This window comes from Simochromis diagramma, unplaced genomic scaffold (genome assembly GCF_900408965.1).
Source record: "Simochromis diagramma unplaced genomic scaffold, fSimDia1.1 OVJJ01000322.1, whole genome shotgun sequence".
Lineage (NCBI taxonomy): Eukaryota > Metazoa > Chordata > Actinopteri > Cichliformes > Cichlidae > Simochromis > Simochromis diagramma.
In genome coordinates this window covers 1,120,930-1,132,205 of record NW_024386731.1, presented here as the reverse complement: position 1 = coordinate 1,132,205, position 11,276 = coordinate 1,120,930, and the positions used below count along the sequence as shown (strand labels likewise).

The following is an 11,276-nucleotide window of genomic DNA, read 5'->3' as shown; positions in this document are numbered from 1 at the left end:
ATCTCTTTATTTAAGATGATATTATTGATAAAATGATAATGTACAGTGTGAAGTGGAACCCCCTCAAAAAAAAAAAAAACCCCAGCATAACTTGCGACAGTGTTGTTCACTGTCGCAAGTTTCACGACAACGGGTTGTTTTACGGCACACGTGGGGCACGCAGTCGTCCCAGTTTAGTGCGTTGAGCTCCGGCGGTTGTTGCTTCAGCATGGCTAAAGTTTCGAAAAAGAAAGCGAGTAAAAAGAAAACACGCTCCGGAGGTGCGGAGCAGAGCAACGAGGGGCATCCAGACGTGATTTACGACGACGAAAAGGAGGAGGATGCGACTGATGATGATGTTACTGTTGAGGACGAAGACGGGTACGATGAACGAAAACGCCAAAAGCTGCTGGAGGCTATCGGCACTCTCAGTGGTAAGAGGAAGAAAACTCTGGGGGAGAGGTCCGAGGCGGCCGTGCATATGTCCGAATTTACGGTCAACGCAGAGGGCGAGGGCGACAAAGTCGATTTGTCGGACTTGATAGGGTCCATGAAGACAACTCCTGGACTCTCAGGCAAGAGCAAGAAGCGGCTGAAGAATTTGGAGCAAAGCAGAAAGACCATAGAGTGCCCGCTAAGCAAGCAGGAGAGCGAGAGGATAAGGAGAGATCTGGCTTTTCAGAAGGTTTCCAAAGAGGTGAGCCACTGGAAGAGTGTCATCAGACAGAATGAGAGGGCTGAGCAGCTGGTCTTCCCTCTCAATCAGGAGCATTCAGGCCCCAAGCCCATTGAGAGGGTGGTGATGGACTGGAAGGCTCAGACTCCGCTTGAGCAAGAAGTCTTCACTCTCCTGTCTGCCAACAAGCAGCCTATTAATGACCCCATTCTTACTCCCACTGAGGAGGCCTCCATGAAAGCGATGAGCCTGGAGGAAGCTAAGGTACGTCGTGCAGAGCTGCAGAAGGCCCGGGCTCTTCAGTCCTACTACGAGGCCAAGGCGAGGAGGCAAAGGAAGATCAAGAGCAAGAAATACCACAAAGTGCTGAACAAGGCCAAATCCAAGGATTTCCAGAAGCAGTTTGATGAGATGGTGAAGAGAGACCCGGCTGCTGCGCTGGAGGAGCTGAACAAGATGGAGATGGCGAGGATGCAGGAGAGGATGTCACTGAAGCACCAGAACAGCAGTAAGTGGGCCAGGTCCAAGGCCATCATGGCAAAATATGATGAAGGTGCCCGCAAAGCTATTCAGCAGCAGCTGGAAGTGAACAAAGACCTGACCCAGAAGTTGGTGACCTCACTGAACAAGGAAGAGGAGGAGATGATGGAGGAAGAAGGTAACGCAGACGTGGTGCCTGACTTTGTGAATGATGCAGAGCAAGGACTGGATTTTTCAAATCCTTGGATGACTGGAAATCTCTCTCAAGACTGCGTGGAGAAGGAGACAAGTAATGCTGTGACTATTAGAGCTGAGGAAAATGTAGCTGAGGAAGAGGAGGTGGAGGAGACAGAAGAAGAGGTGCTACTCAGAGAATTTGATAACAGGAGGAAACGGCGTCAAGCTCAGGAAGCTGACGCACCTGTAATGCTTATGGAGGAGGAAGAGGAGGAGGAGGAAAACAAAGATGCTTCTGACAAAGAGGAAGAAGAGCTTTCAGAGTTCACAAGCCTTTTCAAAGGATTAGCAGAGGGCTGTGGAGAGGCTGACACAGCAGCTGAGCTCAAAATCAGGTGTCAAGAGGATGAAGAGCTTCTCACACAGGGCAAGGCAGAGGAGGAGGAAGCCACAGATAAAGGACCTGTTGTTCCGCAGCATCCTCCAGCCACAGAAAACGCACAAAAGACGGGCAAAAGCAGGAAGAGGAGGAAAGGGATTGAGCTGAAACAAGTTCTCACCAAGGGCGCACAGGTCCTGCAGGTTCCCTTTGCTCCCACCATCGAGGATGCAGAGGACTCGGAGGAAAAGCTGGACCAGAGGGGGCTCATTAAAGAGGCCTTCGCTGGAGATGACATCATCTCTGACTTTCTGAAGGAAAAGAGGAAGCAAGAGGATGCAGGGAAGCCTAAGGCGGTAGACCTGACACTACCTGGGTGGGGTGAGTGGGGAGGGGGAGGACTGCAGCCATCATGCAGAAAACGCAGGAAGTTCAGGAGAAAGGTGACCCCACCCACACCCAGGAAAGACCAGCATCTACCAGGTGTCATTATCTCTGAGAAGAGGAGCAGCTCCATCAGGCTCCACCAGGTCAACGCGCTGCCCTTTCCCTTTGAGAGCCCCTCAGTCTTTGAGAACACCATCCGCTCTGCGCTTGGCCGCACCTGGAACACAGAGCGCACTGTCAAAAAGGTCACCAAGCCCAAGGTCGTCACCAAGCTGGGCGCCATCATCGAGCCCATGACTCGGGAGGAGCTAGTGAAGGACAAGAACGGAGCGTCTGCAGGAACCAGCAGTAGTGTGAAAAGAAAACCTTAAGAGCTTAAAAGAAGCTGTTTTGTGGACATATTAAAACACCGCTTCACAACATTTCTTTCCCTGCTGCAGTGGAATTGATCTGTAATGTCAGAATATTTGAAGTGACTAAATATCATTAATAATTTTGTTTTATGTTTCAGGGGCTGATCTGATCAAATGGTGATGAGATCTTTTAAATGTTATATTTGTTATTTGAGAACCCCTGAAATAATTCTTACTGGAGTTGAACTTGTGCTGTTTCACCCTGTAGTTGGAGCCCAAACTGTGAGAGACACTGTAGAAAACAAATATCTCAGAATGTCGAGATGTCTGCTTTGTAACTTCTTGGAGAAAATGTGCTTTTTAATTACACTCTTATACTGACTGTTGGTGTTTTTTGTTATTTTTCCTGCCAGTTTGTATTGAATCAATCTTTTATCACCACTATGTCATGTGTGCTGTAATGTCTAATCTTTACTGGAAAAGGCGATACCTGTGGTACAACACACAGGCTGGGCTCTAAAGGTTTTTCACATGAGATGAAGTGTTTGCAGATTCAGAGTCTGCACATTGTTGCTGCCAACATGTGTTTCCTGTTTCTCTTACACGAGGCTGTGAAACGTTTCGAATGTGTTGAAATGTGGTTTGTGATTTTTCTGTAATGGAGACAAATCTTTGTATATTGCAGCATATTCCCAGGTTATTGTGTGTTATACTCACCAGTTACTGTAACTGTATACAGTAAGTATGACTTTATTGATCCCAAAGGGAAATGAATATAATTATAATCATTATCATACGCGTTTAAGTACTCAAGAAAATGGTAAATAAATACTGAAACATACAATTTATGTTACTTTATATTTCCACTGACTTCACTCGAAGCGGATGGTCTGTATTGACTCCACCACGTTTGTGTGAGAACTTTAGCTTTTGTTCTGATTATATTAAGTCCCATGAAAAGATGTTCGATTTGTTGATTTTTAGGATAATTAGAAGTTGGGCTGAAAATAGGGCTGTACATTACATTAAGAGTTAATGTGTCGTGTCACTATAAACATCATGAGCACATCGCATTGCTCTTTAAGCTATTAAGATAAGCTCAGTCTTAAACATCTAGAGCAGTAACATACAAAGATGTTCATACATTAAGAATTCATTTAAACATACACGGGAGTGTTGCAGCTTTGTGCATTGAAACACAGCAAGTATTCAAGTAAAAGTATCAAAGCAACTGTAAAACTACTCAAGTGAAAGAGCTGCATAGTAAATCCTACATAAATAGTAAGTATTAGCAGGTAAACCTAGTTAAGGGGTCTGTGATACACATCGTTAGATTACTAGTATTGAGGCAACAATGTGTAATCCATGTTGTAGCTGCTGGACTTTTATATAAAACCTTATGAGTTTACAGGGTCGTTTGTAGTTCAAAGATCCACTTTTCCTTTTAAATGTAGTCAGTGGAAGAAGGAAGTAGCATACGACAAAAGAATTAGAAATGTTGAAATTCTATTTATGGCGCTTCTTTAAAGTATTTACTAACAGAATATTATCCTGACATCTCGTATGGTTACAGTATTCAGTCTAAATGTAATGTAGCTTTTATTTCTTTGGGAAATTCAAGTGTTGTTAAAGCAGAGTGCACACAGCCCACAGGTGCTTTAGTATTTCATATGACAGGTACAAATGGGAGACGAATTAAAAGAGCTGATCCTGAGCCCTGCAGTAGGAGATCGGGCTGCGCTGTGGGGGCAGTTGGCTGTCCTGGTCTGTGTGGGAATGCTGCCATCTATTGTACACAAGGGTTCACTGCTCCTACAAAATGTTTGTAATCACACATTGTGTGCTTTATCGTAATGTTTCACCCGAGTTTAACAGCAGGAAGTTTCAGTATGTTAGGTCATCATCAGCAAAGGAGGGAGTGTCTTTGAACTGCTGTCTTCACCTCATGTTTGTTAATGTAACACAAAGTGGGAATTTTCACACGCTCTTTCAGTACCAGTCAAAACTTCACACACTCAGGATATTTCATATTTTTTTATTAGAATTCTAGTAAATGGTCACAACAATAAAAATCCAACTGAATTTATAAGTGACCTGATGTAAATGAAGTTTTCTTCACTGAACCAGGGAAGGACACCTGTGTATATTTGAGCTCGCTTGTAAATAATTCTTTGGGTTAAATGTTGAGCCCACTGAGAGGAAAACTAAACCACAAACATGCCCGAAGACTGATCAGCTTCATCGGCAGTTTCACACTTTAAATTTATTATACTTAGATAATATAATCATGCAGACTCTCAGATATGTCCTCAATTTTGACTGATGGGGACATTTTACATGAAGGAAAAATCAGCTCGTCCCTGGTTCTTTCAGCTGCTCCCTTATTTCAGCTGTCCTGTTTTTTTAAAATAAGTATATTAATTCTTAAACAGCCCTGTGACCTGTCCAGGGTGTAGCTCGCCTCTCGCCCTAACACAGCTGGGATAGCCCCCCCGCGACCCTGAAAAGGATGGATGGACTGTGATGTTCTTCATGAAATGTAAGAATAAGTAAAGGCGTGGACTACAAGTAATGAAGCCGCGTGCAGCATAAAATTAAAATACAAGACAACTTAAGTCACGGTGTGAATCACACAGTTTGGTCTCAGTTACAGGTTTGGAGTTTCTTCACTGCCTCAACAGCTGAACAAATTTAAAGTCCAATTTTAACCTGGTTAATTTTAAATCAGTGGTTTTCCAATTACACAAAATGATGTCGACCTCTGCGCCTGTAATTTTAAGGATAATCTCAACAAACACCAAAAGCTTAGCTGTAGCATCCTATCGTATGATGGATTTGTACTGCAACCATCTGAATGATTTACTTCCACAGGCATCTGACTGCACTTGCCGTAGCCTGGTCCCATTTCATTCAGTCAGTGAGTTTGCTTATTTCTCCTGTCTGAAAGAAGAGCGTCCAATAGCAGCATTTTTACAAGTTAGAAGCTCATTTCTTCGCACTCTCTTTCCCTGCTAATATTCATTTGTAAGGCCATGCAGTGGTATATCTAAAAGAAAAGCCATTACAGTTTGGTTACACCTTCACACATGGGTGAGAGTGCATGCGCTGGCACCCGACATCTCTGTATTTTTATGATAGACATTCGATTAAAGCGGAGCACTCTGTAATGGACTGTGCATCAGTTCAGGTAATGTTGTCAGCTTGTGTGTCGGCGAGGCGATGAAGAACTCGATTAGAAACCTTATAGTTACTAAATCAGTCATTCTCCAGCTCACTCTTTATTGAGCCACTTCTTTGGGGCAATTACTACAGCTTCATACAGCTTCCAGCAATGAAAAGAGACCCAGGCCTTGGACTTACTCCTGCCTATTGAACCTCAACAGGATCAGACAGTTTTTCTCGCTCGAACCAATGAAAGCTCCTGTGGCTGTAAATCAGAGATGTGGGCTTTTGAATGGAAACGGGTCCCATGATGGAATGTGATTTTCTCCATAGCACCAATTTGTGAGATCTGCTTAAATATTTGTTCAGGGACGAAGAAGTGTGTATGCCTATCAGACCGAGCACCGATGATGCAATGCCAGCTTATTGTCTTTTGCAGGGTGGTGGGATGGCTGTGAAATGTTACAGAAAAAAAGGGCTTTCTTAGATAAGACTAATTACTGCTGAGTGCCTCAGACTGCGTGTGGCTTTGTCCTGCTTTTAGCAGGAGATGTGCAGCTGCAGTTTGAGTTTACCTCATGATACAGCAGCGTGAAACAATCTGATAGAGCACTCTTTCCCATTTCCCCTGTAATCTAAAGCCCAACTCCATTCCCACCCTGACAGGTGTAAGATTAACTTAGTTAGGTGCAGAGGCACCCATGCGCACCAAATTAAATTAATGGAACAAATTTCCCTCCTAATTAAGATGAAAATACGTGTCAGTTATAACCTTGCTGAGCACTAATTATGTACAAATGATTTATCATCTGTTTCGTCCTGAATAGAAATAGGCTCACCTCTTCAATAGCCCCGGCTGGCTGTTAAGAGATGGGTCCTGATTAACTGTGACAGGTTGTGCTGCGGAGAAGCTGCACATCTCGGGGCCAGCCAATCAGAGACAGCCTCAACTCAGACTCTCCTCCCTTCCATTAAGCTACATTGAGTGTGCAGCTGAGCATTGCTGTGCCTCAGCTCTCCTTCTTGTTTCGCTCCCTGGAATGAAAATAGAGTATATTCCAAGAGGGCTGTTGGTTGTGGTGGTGGCGTGGAGGGGTTGCAGGTTAGCTGATGGAGGTGGATGGCATAGGGAGACTGGTAAAACCCGAACCAGCAGGTGAATCCCTCCTTAGGCTGGATTAGCTCGTTCCCCCCTAACAAGAAGGAGATGAGGCGTTTTTAACAGACCCTGTGAAATAAATTGAATAATGAAGAATGCAGCGAAGCTCATACATCAATGTTTAACGCAACGTGGTGGATAATTGCTTGAAGAAGAAAAATAGTCTTGTATCACTATTTTCCAACTTGAGACCAGCAGGTGGTGCAATAGGTTAAACCTGCCTTTGTAAATTCCTGTGGGTTAAAATATAAAAAATAAACAGCGCCCTCGTAAAATTATAGTCTAAGCTGGATATTCCAGCTTATTTCCTCATGTCCTGCAAGCACAGATATGTTTCAGCGGGCAGCAGCACTGATTAGCATTAGAACCAGGCTCCCTTGTGATCCTAAGGACACACTGGCCAATCTGTAATCATTGTTCTGCAGGCTTGCTCACGGGGGATATGGTACACTTTGTCATTATCATTCAGTATGCCACACACATGCTGGCATTGCTTTCATGGTGCCGCCAGCAACAGGACATTAGCATTTCCTCCTCATAGTTCCAAGAATGTGCACAGACAATGATGCACCACAAATCAGGGCTCTGGTTCCATTGGATGGACATTAAAGATTTCTCTGCCTGCTGCTGCAGGAACAGAAAAGCTCCTTGTTCCGTGTCTCATTTGCTCCTGATGTGATTCTCAGCCATATAAATGTCATCATGTACAGGTGTCAGCTCCATCCATTAGGGATCATTTAACTCTGTGATTTTGGATTTTTTACACTGTTGTTTGCTCATTAGATGTTTCATTGTTGGTAAATGTCAGACTACGTGCACCGGGGAGGTAGCAGTGATTTCTTCTTCCCAGAGCTGAGTATTTCTCCACCATACAGAGCTAAGGTAATGCACATTCAGAATCATGCCAAGCACAGAAACCAAACTCTGAACAGCATGCACATTGTATATGTATTGTCTAGCCATAACTCTTTTTTGTTTTGTTTTTTAAATTTTGAAATATTTTCCCTGATGTTAAAAAAATCACAGTTTTGTACATGTTTGATCTCTCTCGGACTAAATAAACTCACACTGAACATGCAAGAATTTTTGTTGTTCATTCTTTATTGTGTCCCCAAACTTGTGACGTATATACTCTGAAAACTAGAGCAGAGGCCATTTTCTTGTTTCCCATTTGAATCCCTCACACGTGCAGTTGGTGAACACGCTCGCCAAACAGCCTCTCCCTTTTCATGACGGCTGTCCTGGGATTGGCAGATGGCACAGACAGGGAGGGGGTTAGAGGTTAATTCTAGACAACAGAGAGGTCACAAGGCCTATTATTTTTGAGATGGGACTTGCAATGGTCCAATGGGGATGACTGTTATGATCAAGGCCCAGCCCCACCTCTCCATCACCATCCACAATCAACACCACACACACGATCACTCACATTTAAAGTGAATGAGCCGACAGAGGACTAATCATGAAAAGGTCCTCAGCGCTCGGCACAGGCAGGATGATGAATTGTATCCTGCCTGTTCGGCTGTGTAACGGGGCCTCCAAGTAGCTCTTGACAGCTAATTTAAAGCTCCCTATATCCTCCTCTTACTTCCCTTTATCAATCTAATTATTAGAGTTAAGTGAGTGTCCCTTAGGACTCTCCGATAGTCCAGCACAGAACCTGCTGAGTCATCTTAGTGGATAAAAAACACACATAAAGATCAGTGTAGCAGCATGGGCTAAAGAACAGTGCGCTGCAGCCATGTGAGGAGCACACTCTGTAGGCCTGAGGGTTTTCTGAGGATTGAAGATATCAGACAGAAGTCAATTCTAATTGTATTTGTATCATTGTGAATAATAATGCAATATAATATTATCAAAAGATAAGCAATGAATGGATTCTAGTACTTCTAATGGTGACTGCAAACCTGATATGTGTCATGACCCGATGGTAAGCACACACACAATGTAAGTACTTTTAACTCAGTTTCACTCAATACTGTACAAAGTATGAAGTAAATAAATAAAGATGTGTTGTCCTGCTTTGAAAAAGCATTGTTTTAAATTTACATAAAAATGGTCTAAATAATAATAATAATAATAATAATAATATATTATTATTATTATTATTATTATTATTATTATTATTATTATTAGAGCTGGAAATGCTGTATGAGACTTTTTAGAGCTGTACTGTTGCTTCAGCAAACTGAGAACGTATTCAGGGCTCGACTAAGAAATTGCTGCTTTTGATCTTTAGGAGTGTTTTAAAGAAATAACAGAGAAATATTAGCTGTAACTCACAGTTATGTCTTTGCGTGTATTTAAGTATAATAATGAGACTTTCAGTAGTACAGCATTAATGTTTAGGAGTCACGGCTGTTTTTATACACAATAATAATATATATATAGTTTTTGTTCACTGGAGTGTGTGATCAGTTTCATTTATCAGTTACAAATGTATCTTCAAATGAAACCAGCTATTTATCTGTTTATTTATTTATATTTTATATTCCTAAAATGTATATTTCACAGTTACATATTACTGTAATAAACCATCACATCCGGTTATTTCACAACTTAAGGCAGCAGTAAACATAGTAGTGCGACTGTTTACCTTTTAATATTCAATAACATAGTTGGTGGAAGTTGAAGAGGATCATTTCTATTTAGTTTGGTCTTCCATAAAACTGCCGGGCAAGCAGCAACTCGTCACATTTTTTAACAAAGTGTAAAGCAGCAAGCATCACCCGTGATTCTTACCAGCCGAGGTGGCCATGCTTGTTTTGTGTTTTCCAGTAAATTCCTGCGATGTTGTGCCTGTTTCGGTGGGATTTTTCAGTTCGATCAGTTTAACGTGTGAATGAATCTAAGAAGATTAACCTGGCTTACGTGATGCAGCTTGTTAAAGAAAATGCGTGTGTTTAGAACAAATATAGATTCAATCCGTGCTTAATATATTCGTGTAAAGACACATTTGGATTTTTGTTGCTAATACTGATTTGATTTTGTTACAGTCAGATTTTCGCAGATTAATTTTTTTGCAGTATACTTAAAGAAATGAATATTTTTTTCAACTTTTTAACTATCCTTCATCCTACATAATGCTCTTTGTTTCTTGTAAGAAAGGGCTGAGATCTCAGTAGTGATTAATGGAGGTTAATTGCACATGATGAGATCATGGTGTGGTGTAATTCATGTGAAAACACAGGAGAAGACATTAGTGGCACTTGGTCAGGTGGCAAATCAGCTGTCCACTGAGTGGGCTCTTGAAATGCTCGTTGAGATGGAGGACATGTGGGGGAGTGGGGATAGGTGTCAATGCTGAGCTTGAGGCTACACCAATGTGGAACTTCAAGGCAAATGAGGGGCAGAAACTGGAATTAATGCCACATAAGAGGCTGAGACTCTGGGCCATATTGCATGTGACTGGAGCAGGTCTTTTATGCTCATAGCGCCTGTGGCAATGGAGAAAAGTGCTTAAGCATGGTGAGACATTTTTTCTATAAAAGGACTGCAAATGGATTGAAGCACATTTGGTTCAGATTGTGTTTTTCTCATGGTGCACTTGACTAGTGTCTTCCAGGAGCTGGTTAGATGCATTATGGGTCTGAAGACGTTGTACACCCCTCTCACCTTCTGAACCTCCCTGCAAGACATTCTGTCTCAGACGATTGTCTGTCTTTGAGGCAATTAGCTGAGTTTTAAAAATCATTAGTGTGCATGTTGTGTAACTTAAATGTCTGGTTTTCATTTAAACCATCCTTTGAATATTCTGCGAACTGTTTCCACATAAAAACAAATGTGCAAATAAATAAAGTTTATTAATAACATTACACGCATAGTTACAAAACATTAAAAGGATTTGTTAAATAGCACATGCTGGACTCTGACACTCCAAGGAGCTCAGTGAAGACCCAAGAAGGATGATTAAATTTATACCACTTGGCAATGACTCTTGTAGCCATTTCTAAACAGGATAAGATCAGTTCAAGCAATTGTATGTAAGTACAGCTTTTCTGGATGTGTCACCACTTTGCCGGGGGCTGGAAGGAGATCCAAAGTGACCCTCAGATGGAAAGAAATTGTTTCAAACTGTTAACTCTAACTGTTAAAGCACCTTGAAGCAACTGTGAATTGGTGCTGTATAAATAAATTGAACTGAACTGAACTTCACGTCAATCAAACCTCCCAAAATATCTAGAAATGATAGAGGACACAACTTTGCTGGACTCAGTGAAGGTACAGCACTCTTTTCAACCACGTGAGCACTACCAATTACTGCTTAGTGTAGTACAGTCCAGTTTATCATATAGGACTCGTGTTTAATTCTAATTTGAGTTTATTCAAGGATTTTAGTAAATATATTAACAAACAATTTCCCTCAGTTCAACACTTTTTCAGTGTTAAGCTTTCTACGGGTATTTTTTTAAGATCCATAGCATGTAGACTCCAGTTAACAGATAGAGTTAAGTGCTATAGTTGACAAGAGAGCATGGCAAGCCTCTTTCTGTTAAAACCATTGTGTACCTAGGTATAATCCCC

The 11,276-nt window shown here is 41.9% G+C and overlaps 1 protein-coding gene across 1 annotated transcript; it reads left to right on the top strand.

Moving 5' to 3' along the window:
* Positions 1-102: 102 nt before the first annotated feature.
* On the top strand, positions 103-3,745 carry si:dkey-251i10.3 (uncharacterized protein LOC553498 homolog). Its single transcript, XM_040024054.1, has one exon. It carries the CDS (start codon positions 209-211, stop codon positions 2,447-2,449), a length of 2,241 nt encoding a protein of 746 aa, XP_039879988.1. The 5' UTR covers positions 103-208; the 3' UTR covers positions 2,450-3,745.
* The last annotated feature ends 7,531 nt before the right edge of the window (positions 3,746-11,276 follow it).